This window comes from Suricata suricatta, chromosome 9 (genome assembly GCF_006229205.1).
Source record: "Suricata suricatta isolate VVHF042 chromosome 9, meerkat_22Aug2017_6uvM2_HiC, whole genome shotgun sequence".
Classification (NCBI taxonomy): domain Eukaryota; kingdom Metazoa; phylum Chordata; class Mammalia; order Carnivora; family Herpestidae; genus Suricata; species Suricata suricatta.
Window position 1 is genome coordinate 70,105,085 of NC_043708.1, and position 18,831 is coordinate 70,123,915.

Sequence of the window (18,831 nt, forward strand, 5' to 3'; positions counted from 1 at the left end):
TTAACAATCTTTCATTGAAGGTGCCCAGGTTAGAGGCAATCAATACCAACAGTCATCCTATCCATTAGAGGAAGGTGAATGTAAACAGGAATTTTTTGCTGTTTTCCCAAATTTCTGGGGCAAAGTTTGCCAATCTGATGGTAAAGAGTAAGGATAGTTTATCTCATTGAACCGGTGATTCCTCGAGCTTCTGCCATGCATAAATCAGCCAGCTTCCAGGGTGTGGCTGGAGATCTCAGGGGCCAGTGTCTTCTTGAGGGTCAGTTTAAGCTGGTTGACTGGATTTGGATCACCTCGCCAGATTGAGAGTTCTTCCAAGTTGGCCTACTTAACTCCAGAATGATGGGCCTATGGGGTGATGCTTGAGACTTTAAGAGCTGAATTTTTTGTTTGCTTTTGTATTTGTAAAGTCCACCTCGAAGACTTTGAAAGGGGTGACCCTCATTCTTTAAATAAACCACATATCCTGGGTTTATATGGGGTGGGTTTCTAGTAAATGTCATACCAGGTTTAGGGAAGATATGGTTTGCATATTTAGAGATCCATCCTGTTTTCCTGTTGTTTAAATAATCATGTGCCCAGCGGGTCTTATTATATCCCCACAGCATAACAAACACAGAAGATTGTGTATACATGGAATACTATATAACACTTTTTTTTGAAGGTTACCTCAAGTTGTCTAATTTAGGCTACCAACATTAGTTAAAGACAAAACTAGAATTTAACTTCCATAACAGTTCATTGTTGAAACACAGTTTTTCTCTCTAAAAACTCCCATTCCCAGAGATAGCTAAATCGAGACCATTGCATTTATAGAACAAGTCCAGTCTTAACAACCCTGGCCTAATTATTTACATAAGCTCAGCAACAATAGCGATTGTTCATGAGGATCTTTGACAGTTTACTTTGCTGGGAATTTTTATAAGGAATCTCCAGGTTGAACTCCTAGTAGCCTCTCCAGGCCAGAAGCCAAGCCAAGTACTTCCCATCAGACAGGCCTGCAATACCTGTTGAATTGGGCAAATTCTTCCTTAGGTCCCCAAATATGCTGAGGTTCCTGCACCTACCAGAAAGTTACCTTCTTTACTTACCTGGGGAGGCTGCTGGGAACTCTGTGAGCAAGGTATCCAGCCAACATTTCCAAGAGGCTTTATGGCTCCATGTTTCATAAAGTCAACCTTAGTTCCTAAAGCTGTCTGGTCATATCTGGTCATGTCTGGTCTATGCATAACTCTCAAATATGGCATTCCAGTCAAAGTCTGGGTAAAATAACCAATATTTTCAGTGGTGCCCTGCTACAAAATGAACAGATTCATATCAAACTTACGCAAACAGTTGTAATTGCCATGAAAGAAAGAAAGCTCACTGAGAGTTTTCCAGTTTCAGAATGTTCAGGTAGAGAGAAAAGATAAATGCTTCAGTTTACAAACAAATACTTTATGACATTTTTGCATATCGTAGATATCTTAAGAGAAAGTTTCCTTAATCTGGATAAGCAAATATTAGAGAACCAGCAATATTTCCAACTAGAGTCACAAAACTATAATCTTCCTCAGTTCATTTAGTCCCCTGTTCCTAATTCTCTTGTTCAGTTTGAATGCAGCTTTTTAGCTCTGGAAATTCTTACCCATTTTAGTATGAATCTTAAAAATGTCAAATACCTGTATTTGTCCCAAAAGTCCTTTTTATAAATCTCTTTTTAAAAACATGTGAGAGAATAAGAACAATTATAAATGACAAAATCTCAGAAATGGACATTGTTAAAGATCTGATGAGAGTTCATTATGATGCAGTTGACAAATCCAATTATTTCTGTGACACATAACACTTTAATCAGAATATTAAGTAATGATCTTATACCAAAACATTAAAACTTTAGGAATTGCATATGTTTTTGGGCAGTTGCAGCATTTACCCATGCCATACAACCTAAGGTTTACCATTGTAGGACAGTGCTTTTCCAAGTAACTTAGCATCGTAAATAAAAGGACCTAATTGGTCAAAACTTCTTTTACCATTTAAATCCTGGGAAGTTTGTTAAAACCTTCGGAAGTTATAAAGCACATCCTAAATAGTATTACAGATGATTACAAATCTTAAACCTTTATTTATTCAGCCAAAGTCGCAATAAAAGATCCCAAAGGCAAATGTATAACATCATATAATTGTTAGCAAAATCTAGCTCCTATAACATTGAGAAGTTTTAACTAAGCAATCAAAGACCTTGATAAAGATGAAACCTAAAACTTTGGTTTTCTTGGAAGACAAAGGAGAAAACCTTTGTTTACGTGCTCTCATCAAGAGCAGATCAACAATCCAAGAAAACTTTGCCTTTTGAACAGAGAGAAAAGCAGAGTTTCAACCTTATACCAGTGTACTTTTAAAATTCTATTCACCTCAACCTTAGTCTATCCTGGGCACACATAAAATTCCTTTCAAAGATTTCCCTTCATGTGTTACGCTCAAGTTTCAATATCGTCCCCAAAAACCAGAGACCGCCAAGGGAAACCGAGTCATGCAAAAGCAAAGGGCATTTATTATTACGGGCTTATAAACGCAGGCTCACAGACTTCACCAGTGCAGTGGATCCGTGCTGACAGCCCCGAACAAAGGCGGGGTAGGGCCTTTATGGGTTTGGGAAGGGGGAGTTACAGGAAATTGTGACACAGATACAGGGGTCCAATCATTATCGCATAACATCATTGGCATTAACTTTAACCATACACATTGTCCAGAGTGTTCTTTACTGTTGGCGGGACCCAATCACAACATTTAGAGTGTTAACCAATTACAGAGTGGACCCAGGACCCTCACGTAGTGTGTAACTAGCCTTAAGCAATAAGTGATTTTCTATAGCTTCTATCTCTAGGCCTGCCCTTAGGAATGTTAAGGGTGTGGGGCACCTGGGTGGCTCAGTAGGTTAAGCCTCCGACTTTGGCTCAGGTCAGCTCTCACATTCGTGGGTTCGAGCCTCGCGTCAGGCTCTGTGCTGACAGCTAGCTCAGAGTCTGGAGCCTGCTTCCGGTTCTGTGTCTCCTCTTTCTGCCCCTCCCCCTCTCATGCTCTGGCTCTCTCTGTATCAAAAATAAATTAAAAAACAAACAAACAAAAAGAAATGTTAAGGGTGTTACAAGGGTGGTCCTTCCTGCCTTGGGAGATGTGTGCCCTTTTATTGTCTGATGATTCTGAGAAACCTAGACCTAGACCTCCAAGGACCGAGGGGAACCTTGAAGCCTGTCATGGAGTCAGTTTGATTCAGACCTGCATCCTTACACATGAACCTACAACTTTCCTTTGCATTTAAACTTTGTCCCAAAGCCATTTCTCTCCAAACAACCAGTCTCATTTAGGACAAAATTACTTTTACCCTCAACAAAAATTTTTATTATATCTTTTTTACATATCTCCCACTTTTCTACATACAGGGTTGCTTTCCTTATTATAATTCCATCAGTCTTAAGTATACTTAGCAGAATTTTAACTCTTAGGAAACCTTATTCTCCAGTTGAGGACTTGGTAACCAACTGAGAGGTGTTTACACCAGAATTTTTTGGATGGTAAATTCAGGAACCAATTAAGCATAAACCATGTTTTCCAGTAGGTCCAAATAGTCTTACTTTTTCTGCAATAGGAGGTTAAAAACTCAAACCTATGTTCAGTAATCATTCATTCTGCTTGGAAAAGACCTAGATGTCCATGGAAGTGCACTTTGCTTCTTGACCTCGAGAGTGGGAGGAGGAGCCAGTGTGCCTGAGGCTTTGAGGATCCTATTGGAACCAATTATGTAGATCACATCCAAGTTGGTGCAGAAACAGGAGGGGGAGGGGAAAGCAAAAGAGGCAAGGTGACTGTAGGAGGCAGAGAAGGAAAACCTGATTGAAAATCTTCGGTTCTTTTTATTGGCCGCCACCTGTCTCTTAGCTAGATCCTCATATTCTGCTTTCCATAATAAGCAATTTCCTCCTGACAAACAGGCCTTGGCCACCTGTGCCCAGTCATAAGGGGTCATCCAACGTGATGTTAGGGTATCTAGCAGTGTAATAGTATAAGGAGCCAGAGGCCCATATTCGCTGCAAGCAGTTTTTAGCTCCTTTAGAATCTTTTAAGGAAGCTGTTCCCATGAAATTTCATCATCAAATTCTTCAAAAACTACTGGGAAACATGGAACAAAATCAGTATCACCGTCTTGTTTGGCCTCTCTAATGGTAGCCCGTAATCTATTTAAGTTATAATGCAGGGGGAGGAGGTGGTTTGGAGGGCAGTTCCTTGAATTTATCTATTTGTTTAAATGAAGTTTTTCTAGCCTGTATGAGGAAGGCCCAAATTTTCTTGTAATCAGGGGCTGTTGTTTCCGAATTGTTCCTATCCTTTAGGGGAGGCCCCTTACCCTGTCCATTTTCTTCTGTGTCAGGATTATTATCTTTGGAAGGGTTAGGGAAAGTTAAGTCTTCCTTGGTAGGCGCCGTTGCTTATAGGGTTTTAGCTAATCTATCTGTCCCTAACTGGGGTCTAAAGCTTCTCGTATGAGGCTCCACAGTGAAAAGGCATCAATGGGGACCTTTTGCGGCCCCTTAGGGGCATAATACTGTTTTATTTCTATCCCAACTTTGTTCCAAGTCTTTTTCTTTTTAATGGTTTTATTTATTTTTGAGAGAGAGAGAGACAGCGTGAGCAGGGGAGGGTCAGAAAGAGAGGGAGACACAGAATCTGAAACAGGCTCCAGGCTCTGAGCTGTCAGCATAGAGCCTGATGCGGGCTGGAACCCACGACCCGTGAGATCATGACCTGAGCCGAAGTCACACTCTTAACCGACTGAGCCACCCAGGCGCCCCTGTTCCATGTCTTTAGGCTAACAGTTCGCTCTTCAGGGAGCCAAGGACATTGTTCTTGAACAAATCAAACAACTTGGTGGGGCAAAACCTTAACCCTGTTTTTTGACGGCATGTGTTGTATTATATCTATAAAGAGTTTCCTTTCCTTAGACTCAGTATGGCTCATTGCTTCTCAAGTTCTTAATTTCTGATCCTATCCACCACTCTAATCCTGCCTATCTCTACAGGGGGGCCTGCAGCACCCTACAGTGGAGTCCTAACCATCCCGAAAATAAAAGGAAAAAGGCTTACCTTCAGGCCCCTGTTCGGGTGCCACTTGCCGGAGTCCCACTCCAGCCAGTCCAGGGGTCCCCGAAGGAGAAATGGTGTCGGCAGGAGAGTAATGAGAGAGCCACAAGGTTCTTTCTGATCACCAGGCAGGCATCTCTATCCTATCAGTTTTGGTGTCTTTATTTATAGGCCAAACAATAACATGACATCAGAAGATGGAATTTTTACAGTGGATAATTCTCTGTGATAAGATGCTCTGATCAGTGGAGAGTCCACAGAAACAGGTTTTACAGAAGTATTCTTGCAGAACTACCCCACTCACAGTGAGATTGAGTAAATCTTACAACTGAGAGAATAACAGGATGTTCTTGGTGAAAAACAGGATAATGTACACATTTAAGTCAATAAGATTTAAGACATAGGTTACATCGTATATAGGCTAGGAGTCATTCCGTCTGGCTCATTAACCACAAGAGGAAGAATGTATTTTGAGCTGGTTAATAAGTTGCTTGTGCAAACTTTTTCTTAGATGCTGAATGTGTAAGCACCATGGGAGGGGGGGCCTATATGTGTCAGCCTTTGTATTTGGGTTTTTATTCTTCCATCCTCATCACAGATGTCGGTGTAAGGGAAGGTTTTTGTAGAAAGTAGGCCTTGGGGAAGGGACTACGATACATCATCAATTAGTAACTTATGTTCTGCCCTTACCTGTTCCTTATCTCTAAATTAGGCTTTTTGTCTCCTGGCCAGACTTAATTGTAACTCTTGTGTTCTTAACCCCCCTTATTATCTACGTCTTGGATCTACAAGGCCCATTGGAAGAGCCTTTTGACAAACATCTACAATGCTTAGATCTAAAATCTCCTTTGTAGGGGTAGGAATATGCTTTTTCTCATGAGGTATCTGTGTGGGGAATATTGGTCTGATTTGGAATATCGTAAGGCCTGGTCAATACCAGGAGGCTCATTTCCAACATGAGCCAATAGTAACAGGAGCTACCAGTTTTCACTTCTCATGGCAGGAGGTGTACAAACACTGCCATTTCCTTGCTGTGACTGTCATCTAGCGAAGCCAGTGCAGCTCCCAGCAGCTTCTAGGATAGGGAGAGGTAGGCACATAAAAAGTTCAGGACCCTCCATTCTGTGTCTCTCTTTCAATTTTGGCTTTGTTGTCTTCCTTTAATCATTTTTCACTCCCAGCTCTTCTGTTTCCATTCCTTCTATTCTCTGGAATCTTCCAAGCAAGCAGCTGTAACTTTGTATGTCCTCTCCACCCAGCCCCCTCCACCGCCCCCTGGGAAGACAAGGAGAGTGCACCCTCTCCCTGTGGGGTTAGGCCTGGGTAGCTGTTGTAACCTGAGAAAAGAAGGAAAAAGGCCAGGCCTATTGAGCCAGCAGTGAGCTCCCTGTGGCCTGCCAGAGGATAAGAACCTTGCTCACTCAGCGCCCTCCCTCTTTTTCTTTCCCCTCCCCTGCTGCAGCAGGGCCCTCCCCCATCCGCACACACGGGCTGCTGGGTAAGTGGCAAGATGGCTCCCCTGCATGTCTCCGGCTGATCGCCGCCGCTCCGCCAATACAATAGAGCCAGCCACTACCAGCAGCCTGGCCCTCTTCCTCCTCCTCCTCCTCCAGAGAGACCAATCCAGCCGAACTCGGGGTTTGCCGTGAGGACTTAACGCTTATCTCTTAAAAGCCAGATCTATTTTAGCCTCCCCTCACCACCACCACCACCACCACCACCTCCCCTTCCATTTACCATTTTTTGGATCCCCAGTTGCTGCATCTCGATTTTCTCTCTCTGGATCGGGTGGCTGGGGAGGAGGTGGTGGGCTATTCGGACAAGGAAGGTGTTGTGGTTTTTTGGTTGTTTTTTTTTTTTTTTTAGGATTTTTTCTTTGGTTTTTGTTATTTCTTCCATTCCAGAAAGGGATAAACAGCACTTCCAGGGGGAGAAAAAAAAAATCATGTTATCAGAAAGCAAAGAAGGGTGAGAGCCTCACATTTCCATGTATCCCTTTTCCCCACCACTCTAGCCCACCTCATCTTCCTTCTCTTCCCCATGGCTTTCATTCCGTCTTTCGTTTTGGTTTGTTTTCAATCATTCTGCTTTCCCCCTTTGTCCTTCCTGCCTGATTGCTAATCGGTCCAACTTGCCCTCTCCCTGTAGGAAATAGGTATTTTGGGGATAAGTCTTTTATTTAGATTCAGGCAGTTGAATAGTGTGTTTCTGTGGGGGCCGGTTAGCTGGGGGCACAGTTCCGATTTTCCCCTCCCCCTTCCCATGCCTCCCTTTCTGCCTGCTCTGGGGAGGCTGTTCTGACCTCTGAGTGTCAGTCAGTCTGTTGGGAATGCTGAATTTTCTGGTGGTGGTTATCAGTGTGGGGCGGCTTGGTTTCCCCTCCCCTGAGTCTGAGGCCTCTGCTCATCTTAATTTGATTTTTTTTTTTTTAACCCCAGTGTTTGGGTGGTAGTGGGGGTGAGGTTAGAGATAGAAGTTAGGGATGAAAATAGGAAAAGGAGATGAAAAGATAGTTTATCTGAAGTGAATATCTGGGATTCATTGCCTGAAATGGGACCTAACTTGTGTGATTCAGAATGGGGGTAGGGGGATTCAGTATTGGGGGGGGGGGCACAATATATGGTGTGGGGGAGGGTGTGTCCTGACTGGGAGGCCTGCTCTCTTTATCTCTTGAAAGTTGGAATGAGGGAGTGGGAGAAACTGGGCGAAAGCTGAATGTAACAACAGTTCCTACACCTCTGAGCAGGTAAAAGTGGCCTGATTCTTCTCTGAGTTTTCAAACTCCAGCAATTGTAGCTTTTTCCTTTTTGGATGACAGAGGGTCCTTGTTGAAGCTTGAACCCTCATCAGCCCTACTTTCCCTGCAGCCCCCTCCCCACAATTTCTCCATTCTTGATGTTTCCAGATCCTGTGGGTCAGTAGGTTTTATTAAGCAGTTGATTATAAACACAAGGTTGGGATCATTTGCCACAACCACATTCTTTCCCATATTTTTAAGCAGCCAAGCTTCCTTTAATTTCTCATGAATTTTGGTAAAGATGCCTATGGCCAGGGGATAGGGAGGCCACAGGATTGTGGGCAAATCACAATCTCTTTTGAGGGACTGTTTCAGAGGGGGATGTTTCTCCTTTCCATGTAAGAGTATTCTGGTGAATTACCTAAAAACAGTTGGGAGTCCTGACCTTGTACATCACAGCTTTATCCTATCTGAGCAGTGAGTAGATGTGGATGCTACAATCTGTGCTCTTTCCCAAAGAAAACAGTTTTCCACTTTTCCTGTGGAGGCATGATCTCTAGTCTGATCTTTAAAGCAGCCCTCCCAACCCCACCCAAGTGATGAGGCATGGGGGTTTCCTGACCGAAAACCTAATGTCTCGCTCTCTCTTCCCCTTGGTTCTTTCCTGCCCTTCCCTCCCTACGTCTCCCCATACTGTCAGTGAGGAGAAGGAGGAAGTGACCATGGACACAAGTGAAAACAGACCTGAAAATGAGGTTCCAGAACCCCCCGTGCCTATTGCAGACCAAGTCAGCAATGATGACCGCCCAGAGGGCAGTGCTGAAGATGAGGAGAAGAAAGAGGTAAATTTCCAAGCCACCTGTTGGAGTGGGTGGGCAAGAACGGGCCTAGAGGAAAGAGTAGACCACTTTGATGATCCTTACACAGTGGGATAGCTTAAAAAGAAGGGACTAGGCAGACTTGGATCAGGGTAGGGCCAAGGGAGAATTCGCTGGTTTAGCAAGGGAGACCCCTTGTGATGTGGACAGGGCTCATTCGTTCCCCTTTCCTTGGGGAAGTAGTGCAGAACAGACTGTTGGAAGTTTGTAACTAATGGAAAAGTCAGTCAGTGGCCCTTTATCTAAGACCCAGGCCCATTTCCCAGCTACCCTCTCAAGCTTCTCCCTGTGGTAATTCTGTTAGCTTTCCCTCCTTTTTAAAAGCTTGTGGGAGTTCAACGCCATCTAGTGGGCTTTGGTGGTTCTCAGCTGACCAGCCGTGCTGAGGAATTTTTGTTCCTCCTCTGCCCTCTAGTGGTCACACTGCAGTGCTAGAGCTACTTACGCTAGCACTTAGGGAGATCCCAGAGGCACCTTCGCCTTATCTCTGACCCCTCTACTTCCTTTTTTGGCATATATATTATCTTGCATCCTGCACAAGGGGGCTCCCCCCATCAGAGCCAGCGAAGTCTTCTTGGCTCTTAAAGTAATAGAGAAGGAGTTAGCTGGGTTTGGGAGTTGGGGTAACAGGATGGGAGGGACTGTCGTGTGTGTAGCCTTTCTTTGGTGTGTGTTGTGGGGGTGGGGGCCGGTGAAAGTGATTTGATGTGCAGAATATTATTTATTACAAGGTCCTTCTTCCCCGTAAAACTTTGTCCAAGTACCTCATGTACGGTAATCCGCCCGTAAAATATAACCCTGCCCAACTGGCCAATCGCTGATGCCGCCTCTTCCTCTGGACCCACCCGCTGCTACTGAGCTGCCCAATCAGAGCCGAGTCTGCTATCCAGGTGTCTTGGCCAGAGGGGGGCATGTATATGGGATCCTGTGATGGGCCCTCTTTTGCCTCCCTGCCTTGCTTACACCAGGGGGCCAAGAAGAGCACTGTTCTGGAGAGACTTGTATTGAGAAAGCAAAAAAACATTTGGAAAGGGGTGGACTTGCATCATCTCCCTATTTGGGACACCCCAAGAAGAGCTTGTGTCAGTGCTGGGGCGCCTGCCCACATGCCCTTACTCTTTTGAGGACTGTGGGTCGCCTTGTTTGCTACAGACTGTTGGGATCCCTATCTAGGGCACCAAGACCTCCTAAAGAGTCAATGTTTGTGATCACAGTGCCATGCTGTAAAATACCGAGTGGAGGCTCTCGGCTTAAGCTGTGACGACTAGGAACCCTGCAGAGAAGTCTAGGGTTTGAGCCCAGGGATTTAATGCTGATGACAGCCCAGCCATGTATCACCACTTGCTCATCAGATGGACTTTCCTTTGGTCCCTGTTGTCCATGGTGAAGGGCAGCATGTTGGTTGCTCCAGCTTCTCCTCCATCCCTGGAGGTAGGGGCTCATCCATCCACCTGACTGGAACCACTGTCTCAGCTGGAGTCCCTGAGGAGATGCCACACACAACTCTCAGAAGAAAAGTATTCTGACCTTGCTGCTGAATGTGTGCCAGGTCCTGGGGCTATCCACCTACTGCCCCCAGGCTGCCTTCATCAGAGGCTCCATGATCCCACTCGGTGAGAGGACCCCCTCCCCATTTACAGGCAGAGGAAAAAGGGACTCTGGAGTCATCACCTGGATTCCAAGTATTGGGTGGTGGTATTGCTGCATCTTGCCACTGGTGGACATAGGGTCCTGCCTGCCGGTCACGATAAAAGGCAAGGACCATTCCTGCTACTCACTGGCCATCTCATCAGGGACTGCAAGATGATGCCCCTACAGGGCTGGGACTGATGTCTCTGCCCCCTTTCCCCCGTACCCCTCGCTGAGCCTGGCCACCACCAGTGACTGTCTTGACATCATGGAAACTGGGCAGCGTCCCCCCACACGTTTTCCTCCCGCCCCCCCTGCGCCCCTGGGAGGACTCTGGCAGTGCCGTGCTGACCACCACGCCGTGCGCCCACCTTTTTTGCCAACCCAACCCCCCACCAATTGCACAGCGCCTAGCAGGGAGGGCTCATTCTGATTGGACCGGCGGTTGACTAGATACAGTACACAGTGAGGTGCGATTGGCTGAACTGAAGATCCCAGGTGTGAGATGGTACCTGGAACATTTGTCATATTCCTAGTTATTTTCTTCTTTATTTTCTTCTCCTCCTTTTCGTTTAATCTTTTATTTTAATTCTTTTCTTTCTTTTTCTGATTTCTTTATTGGATTTATTTATTTATTTGGTTCATGTTTTTCCTGTTTTAATTAAGACCTTTTATTTATTTATTTATTTATTTATTTTCTCACTAACTTACCCATCAAGAGCGGCCCGGCTAGGGGTCAGGCTGGCCCTTAAAGGAGACCAAGGAGACTTGGTTAGACGACACAAACGGGGCCGTGGGGGTGGATGGGGCAAGGGGATTTCATCAGGAGGGTCCTGCCGTACCCTTTAGAAGGGTGATAGGTCTTAGTTTTTCCAGAAATAAGCACTGAAAGCTCAAAATGCTCTAATCCCCTTTTCTCTCTCTCCCTCTTTTTGCTCTGTCCTTAGTCTTTCTCCCACTGAGTGTTTGGGGCAGAAACTTGCTCCAAAGCAGGTTTGGGAGTTTCTAGTTCTTGGCAGAGCCCCTAAGCCTTAAGCCCTGGTTGAAAGGAAACAAAGTCTGAGGCTCCCTGGGGACAGTCTGCCCATCATAAAAACCTTCCTGTACCAAAGGCACCTTTAAATTCTTTCTGCTTGCAATTGACTAGGGAGCCTCATCTCCATTGGGTCTGGTGCTGCCCTGTAGGGCTATGGACAGTTACCCTAAAGTTGATTTTCCTTGTTTCCTCATGTTTTCCAAGAGGACTAGATGACCCACTTCTGGGCATACCTCGTTGGGCTTGATGTCCTCTTGACCCCTAGAGACCGTGGAAGAGGGCATGGCCAATGCCTTTAAGGGGCTGGGAGGCTCCTGAATTCCTCTTCCAGCTTATTTCTGGTTAAGCTAATACACAGGTGTGGTATGGACTAGATTACTTTTCCCTGCTGTGATGTTTGATTTTATTTTTTTCTCTAACTTGCATTGATTCTGCTTCGTTTTTGCCGTTTGCCGCTTCTGTTTTGGTCTCTTGTCTGTCTCTGTGTCTCTTTCTCTCTGTGTCTTTGGAGCCTATGCTAAGACTGCCCCATCTAACCTCCTTCCCCCCTCTCTGTGGGGTGTGTCTCTTTCTCTCCCCCCCTCCCTTTTCTTCTCTATACAGAGCACGCTGCCCAAATCATTCAAGAGGAAGATCTCCGTTGTCTGTAAGTCTAGCCCCAAATCCTGATAAAGGTGAAAAGTAACCATAAAATGTAGTTCATAGAGAAATGGATTCCCTTTCTTTCTCCATGGCATTCTTGGGTCACTTCTTCCCACCCCACTCCCTGCACCTGGCAAATTTACATCTTCTTGGCCATTTTGTAATTCAAACCTTCAGACAATCCCTGTCATTGTTCCCAGGTCACAGTTCTTTGTTAAGTAATGAGACACACTGTGAGGTGTCTATTTCTTGTCAACCCTATATGCATTTTCTCATTCAGATATCTGAACCCTCAGAACCAGGAGTAGGTTTGAGGGATTCCTATATAATGCTTATCAGTTTATGCTTGCTTCTGAGGGGGCCGTCTTGAGAGTGATCACACCTCAACCAGTAACATTTTTAATATTTTCCCAGTGAGAAGTTCTAAGTCTGTAAAAACGTAACAGGTCTTTGTAACCTAAATAAGAGGTTGCAGTGTGAAAACGAACATGAAGCATGATTAGATTGTGTCACAATCTTAACTGTACTTCCATATTGGTATCACATAGCCTTGTTTTCCTGCATTCATATGTCCTGTCAGTCTGTCTTCCCCAGTACGTTACATATTTACCACCTAAAGCTTAAACTGCTCACCACCCTAGTTACCCATCCCCTCATTGCCGTTAGAGATTAGTAGTTTTTATCTGTCAGGAAATAGTTCCAGTCCTTTTATTGTTCACTCTGAAGCATGGTTTCCTGGTCCCCAAATAAAAGTGCCTTAAGTTAACCTTTTACTGAAATTCCAGTTGAAGGCTGTCTGTAGGTGTTATGGTGTGAACCAGCAGAGGACCTGAGACCATCTAACGGTTGGGTCCTATTTCTTGGGGACAGCAGCTACCAAGGGGGTGCCAGCTGGAAACAGTGACACAGAGGGGGGCCAGCCTGGTCGGAAGCGGCGTTGGGGAGCAAGCACAGCCACCACACAGAAGAAACCCTCCATCAGTATCACCACTGAGTCACTCAAGGTGAGGTGGGAGGAGCCAGGGAAGGGAGGACGAGACACGTTGAGGTGGGAGTAGACACGGGCCCAGTGTAACGGGGTGGGGGGTATCTGTGTCCCAGAGCCTCATCCCCGACATCAAACCCCTGGCGGGGCAGGAGGCTATTGTGGATCTTCATGCTGATGACTCCCGAATCTCTGAGGATGAGACAGAGCGTAATGGTGACGATGGGACACATGACAAGGGGCTGAAAATATGCCGGACTGTCACCCAGGTAAGGCTTCTGCACCCCAGTATCAGGGGAGGGGGCAGCGGACTCAGAGCAGGCAGCTAAGGTGGAGTCCTAGAAGGGAAATCTGCTGTCTGCAGAGGGATGGGTTCATTGCCCTTTTGGCTCAACAGATACCAGATCTAACCTGTTGTGTATAATAAAGTCTTATTAGAACATGGCGATACCAACCTATTTATTCTTATCTCTCTGGCTGCTTAAGTGCTAGAACGTCAGCATTGAATAGTTGCAACAGAAATTGTATGACTCACAAGGCCTAAAAATATTATCTTGCTGTATACAGAAAAACTTTGCCCACTCCTTAGTTTTCCTCATGGCAGAGCTGAACCATTAATAATCCCAGGATCTGGTGGAAGAGAACTTAATGAATCCTCCCCCTAGTGGAAGGAACATACTAGGTTAACTGTACCACCCTCTCTTAGGAACCAGAGGCAGAAAAGAATGTGCCAGATTGGTGTTTAAGAATTCCTCCATTATCTGATCGTTACAGGTAGTACCTGCAGAGGGCCAGGAGAATGGGCAGAGGGAAGAAGAGGAAGAAGAGAAGGAGCCTGAAGCAGAACCCCCTATACCTCCCCAGGTTTCAGTAGAGGTAGCCTTGCCCGCACCTGTGGAGCATGAAGTAAAGAAAGGTAGGTGAAATGTTCGGTTCCCTGAATTCCCAGAGCACTTTATTTGGACCTCTTTTAAAGCATTTCATGTTTCCTGCCTTTTATTTTGGTGTTTTGAATATCTGTTTTACTTCCCCCTCTGTGTTATTAAGCTGCTTGAGAGCTAGTTAGAATCTTTCAGTCTCCACAATATGGCGCTTCACTTTGCACATTATACCTGCTCAGCACATTAGGTGGAAGAGTGACTAGAGGTGGAGAATAAGAAAAGAAAGGCGAACCGCAGATAAAGGAGCCAGCATTGCTCCCTGCTGAAAACCATTTGTGTGCTCTTTTTGATAGTGACTTTAGGAGATACCTTAACTCGACGTTCCATTAGCCAGCAAAAGTCTGGAGTTTCCATTACAATTGATGACCCAGTCCGAACTGCTCAGGTGCCCTCCCCGCCCCGGGGCAAGATCAGTAACATCGTCCACATCTCTAATTTGGTGAGTGGGTGTTATTCCCCCCAGCACAACACTGTTTAGTGGTTAAGAGTTTGAGCTTTGGGTTCCTGTTACTTAGCTTCAGCACCTAGGTCTGCCAGTTACTCGCTTACTGAGCAACTGACTTCATCTCTCACAACCAGTCTCCTCCTCTGAAAAATAAGGACAAAGTATCAGCCTGCAGGATTGTCTGGAGGATTTGCAGAGGGCCTGGCACATAGTGTCCTGTGTTACCTCTCTTCATGCTTCCCATGAGAGAGAGTTCTTGACCCCTTTGCCCTCACGCAAACTTTGAAGCTGTGCTCCTGTGCCAGAGATTTGGGGAATATGAATACTAGTTACAGTATTGTTCTTGCCTCTTCTAAGACTGAAACTCCATTTTCATTGGCAGGTACGTCCCTTTACTTTAGGCCAACTAAAGGAATTGTTGGGACGAACAGGAACTCTGGTGGAAGAGGCCTTTTGGATTGACAAGATCAAATCTCACTGCTTTGTAACGGTGAGGAGAGGAAGCTGATCCTCTAGGTTGTGGCATAGATTTCCTTTTGCAACCAGTGTGTGCGGGATCAAGGGCCCTGTGGCATGTGGGAGGGACTGGGGCCTGTTGTGACCCTCCGCCTTCTCCCTTCCTCCATCAGTACTCAACAGTAGAGGAAGCCGTTGCCACCCGCACAGCTCTACATGGGGTCAAATGGCCCCAGTCCAATCCTAAATTCCTCTGTGCTGACTATGCTGAGCAAGAGGAGGTAAGAAACCTAGGGAAAGGAAGGAGGGGAGGAGCAGGGGAGGCCATTATCTGCTAGAATCCAGCTGAGATCCTGGCCAAACCTGCAGTCACTGAAACTCTTTCTCCTTCTCCCTCCCCCTTGGTTCCTTTAGTTGAACCATGGGGCTCCAAAATCTGTATGCCCTGGAACCTGGGCTCCAGTGGGAGTGATATCATATCCATCCTGACTGTCCTTGTCCCTCCTCTGCCCACAGCTGGATTATCACCGGGGCCTCTTGGTGGACCGTCCCTCTGAAACTAAGACAGAGGAGCAGGGGGTACCACGGCCCCTGCACCCCCCGCCCCCAGCCCCAGCCCAGCCACCACAGCACCCCCGGGCAGAGCAGCGGGAGCAGGAGCGGGCGGTGCGGGAACAGTGGGCAGAGCGGGAACGGGAAATGGAGCGGCGGGAGCGAACTCGATCAGAGCGTGAATGGGATCGGGACAAAGTTCGAGAAGGGCCCCGTTCCCGATCACGGTCCCGTGACCGCCGCCGCAAGGAACGTGCGAAGTCTAAAGAAAAGAAGAGTGAGAAGAAAGGTACTTAGTGGTGGGGGCACACGCATCCGTTAGTAGGGATCCAAATGGGATGGGACACAGGGTCAGAGGCATAAAGTCTGACTTGCTTTCTTTCACTTCAGAGAAAGCACAGGAGGAACCACCTGCCAAGCTGTTGGACGACCTTTTCCGTAAAACCAAGGCAGCTCCCTGCATCTATTGGCTCCCACTGACTGACAGCCAGGTGAGTGCTCACCTTCCTGCTCCGCTCAGAGTAGCACCCGGGCTTGCCTGCAGTGTGCAGGGAGTCACGTGACTAGAGGCCTCTGTTGGCTCAGGATAATAAGGGCAGGGGCGCCTGGGTGGCTCACTTGGTTAAGAGTCCAACTTCGGCTCAGGTCATGATCTCACAGTTTGTGAGTTCCAACCCCCCATCAGGCTCTGTGCTGACAGCTAGCTCAGAGCCTGGAGCCTGCTTCGATTCTGTGTCTCCCTCTCTCTCTGACCCTCTCTCACTCGCGTGCGCTCTCTCTCACTCGTGTACTCTCTCTCAAAATAAAGACCTAAAAAGGCAGGGGTGGGGGGAGAAACTAAGCATCACAGAAAGAGGCAATTTTAAGAAACATGTGCCAAGAATACCATGGAGAAACCAAACGCAAGGGGGAGAGGTTAACACGAAGACAGGAACTAGGTTTATATACCTTTTTAATTATTTATTTATTTCTTCGGGCACCTTTGTGGCTCAGTTGGTTGCGTGTCCGATTCGGCTCAGGTCATGATCTCACAGTTTGAGAGTTCAAGCCCCACATTGGGCTTGCTGCTGTCAGCATACAGCCCACTTTGGATGCTCTGTCCCCCCCTCTCTCTGCCCCTGCCCTCCTTGTACGCGTGGTCATGCTCGCTCGCTCTCTCTCTCTCTCTCTCCCCCCCCCCAATAAAAATCATTTATTTAAGTGACGTCTCACCCAGTGTGGGACTCGAGCTTACAACCCTGAGATCAAGAGTTGCATACTCTTCAACTGAACCAGCCAGGCACCACTAGGATTTTTTGCTTTTTGTTTGTTTATTATTATCTATTTGGATTTTTTGCTTTATAAATTTCTTTATGGGCCTTTTGGCAATTTGAGGCTGATATTACTCAACTAAAGAGAAAAGTGGTTTGTTCACATCTAGGTAGCTAGGGAAATACCAGAGACCAGGCATGAATGGTGCCACTACCTCTTGTGGGTAATAAAAGGTAAAAACTTGGAGGGATCCGGACCCTGAGACAAAGAGATGTGATTGCGGACACTTCTTGCTTGACAGCAAAGCTGACAGTGACCCTGAGCTAGGAGGGCAGGGTCCACACGCAGAAAGACAAAGTGGGACTGGCACAAGCAGGGCCAAGATGCCTATTCTCTACATTTGCTGCCTGCTGCAGATTGTTCAGAAGGAAGCAGAGCGAGCTGAACGGGCCAAGGAACGGGAGAAGCGGCGAAAGGAGCAAGAAGAGGAAGAGCAAAAAGAGCGGGAGAAGGAAGCAGAGCGGGAAAGGAACCGACAGCTGGAGCGGGAGAAGCGGCGAGAGCACAGCCGAGAGAGGGACAGGGAAAGAGAGAGGGAAAGGGAGCGTGACAGGGGTGATAGAGATCGGGAGAGGGAGAGGGACCGGGAGCGAGGCAGGGAGAGGGACCGCAGAGACACCAAGCGCCACAGCAGGAGCCGGAGTCGGAGCACACCTGTGCGGGACCGAGGCGGGCGCCGCTAGCTGAGGAAACTTGAGGGAGAGCTGCAGGCATCAGCCACCCTGCCCCGGGGGGGGGGGGGGGGGGGGTTCGAGGCCACAGAGGGATAGGTACAATCTCTACCACCCTACAACCAGGGGTCTTTCATTTACCCAGTGCTGAAGTATGGCTGCCACCTGTCCCCACATACCAAATGGAGCAGTGGCCATCTTTCCCCTGAAGCCCCACCCCCATAACCTGTCTCTTGGGAGTTCGTCGCCCTCCCATCTCATTTCCCATGTAAATCTGAGAGGGAAGAGCTAGGTTAGGGAGGGAGGTGGTTGGGCCAGAGGTGGGGAACAGCCAGGAGCTCCACACCTCTTTCATTTTTCCTCCATCCTGCTCACCACCTCTTTTGGGTACTCACAATCCCCTCTTGGGAACAGCCGGGGCCAGGACTGGGTCACCTATGAGCTGAATCAGCATCTCCTCCTGAGTCCCAGGGCCCCTGCAGTTCCCAGTCTCTTCTGTCCTGCAGCCCTTGCCTCTTGCCCACCGGTTCCACTTTATATCCACCTTTTCCTTTTGTTCAATTTTTATTTTTATTTTTTTTTATTATTAAATGATGTGGTCTATGGAAAATAATAAAAATCTGACTTAGTTTTAACTAGTGTGTGTGACTGGTCTTCCTTGGGCAGGGAGTGTGGGAGAGCCAATCTAGTTGAAGAGGACTAGCATGGAAGCACCGCTGCTATGCTAGCACTCCTTATACTTCACAAGCTTGTTCATTCAGGAAGGCTGCTGCTTCCTGGAGCAGGGAATTCCCGCCCTCCATCTCTGCCTTGGCTCTAACCACCTCACCACAGAGGGTCTAACTCAACTGGAGGGCCGAGCGGAAGACCCCTGCCAAGAGGAGGGTCGGGTTCCTGGTTCCCAGCCCTTCCTGTGGTGTAGGCTTTTGGTCACTTGCTCGCCCCCTTCAAGGCGCCTCCCACAGCTGCCGCCAGGGGGCGACAGCCACTCGCTCTACGGGCGCCCGTAAATGAGCTTCCCAGAAAGGCTCGACTCCCCACCTCCGTACCCTCCCGCTGCTGGCGTGCCTCGGGCCCTGACCTGTACCGTGGGCCCAGCCCGCGGACTCCCTGGATCCTTCTGCTGGCCTTAAGCGCTGCCCAGGTCGGCCCGCTGTGGTGCGCCGCACCGGCTCCCCAAATGCCGCCGCCTTGCGGCCAGGGTTCACGGCCGCCCCGGAGGCCGCCCGGGGAGCGGGAACCGGGCCTCTCCGCAACGGGCTCCTAATTCCCCGCCTCACCGCGCGCTCGCCCTTCGCCCGGCTCCGGTGTTCGGGCCGCTCGGCGCTCCCGGCTGCACCCTCCTCGGGAGCCGTTGGAAGACGGCCTGGCTCCGGGGCCTGGACGTCCTCCCGCCCGAGTGCCCCGCCGGGCGCTGCGGGCCTGGTC

The 18,831-nt window shown here is 47.7% G+C and overlaps 1 protein-coding gene across 5 annotated transcripts in view; it reads left to right on the forward strand.

Moving 5' to 3' along the window:
- ACIN1 (apoptotic chromatin condensation inducer 1) overlaps nucleotides 1-18,022 on the forward strand; it is a 42,978-nt gene extending 24,956 nt beyond the window's left edge. For 3 of the 5 annotated variants that reach the window (XM_029952401.1, XM_029952403.1, XM_029952404.1), the window contains 11 exons: nucleotides 8,558-8,699; nucleotides 12,004-12,046; nucleotides 12,913-13,046; nucleotides 13,144-13,296; nucleotides 13,802-13,943; nucleotides 14,262-14,407; nucleotides 14,796-14,903; nucleotides 15,043-15,150; nucleotides 15,386-15,710; nucleotides 15,812-15,912; nucleotides 17,089-18,022. In XM_029952401.1, coding sequence (XP_029808261.1) covers nucleotides 8,558-8,699; nucleotides 12,004-12,046; nucleotides 12,913-13,046; nucleotides 13,144-13,296; nucleotides 13,802-13,943; nucleotides 14,262-14,407; nucleotides 14,796-14,903; nucleotides 15,043-15,150; nucleotides 15,386-15,710; nucleotides 15,812-15,912; nucleotides 17,089-17,415 — 1,729 coding nt within the window. In that variant the 3' untranslated portion in view covers nucleotides 17,416-18,022. Of the gene's footprint in view, nucleotides 1-6,603; nucleotides 6,766-8,557; nucleotides 8,700-12,003; nucleotides 12,047-12,912; nucleotides 13,047-13,143; nucleotides 13,297-13,801; nucleotides 13,944-14,261; nucleotides 14,408-14,795; nucleotides 14,904-15,042; nucleotides 15,151-15,385; nucleotides 15,711-15,811; nucleotides 15,913-17,088 lie in introns of those variants that run through there. The other 2 variants (XM_029952405.1, XM_029952402.1) reach the window with 2 other exon arrangements.
- The last annotated feature ends 809 nt before the right edge of the window (nucleotides 18,023-18,831 follow it).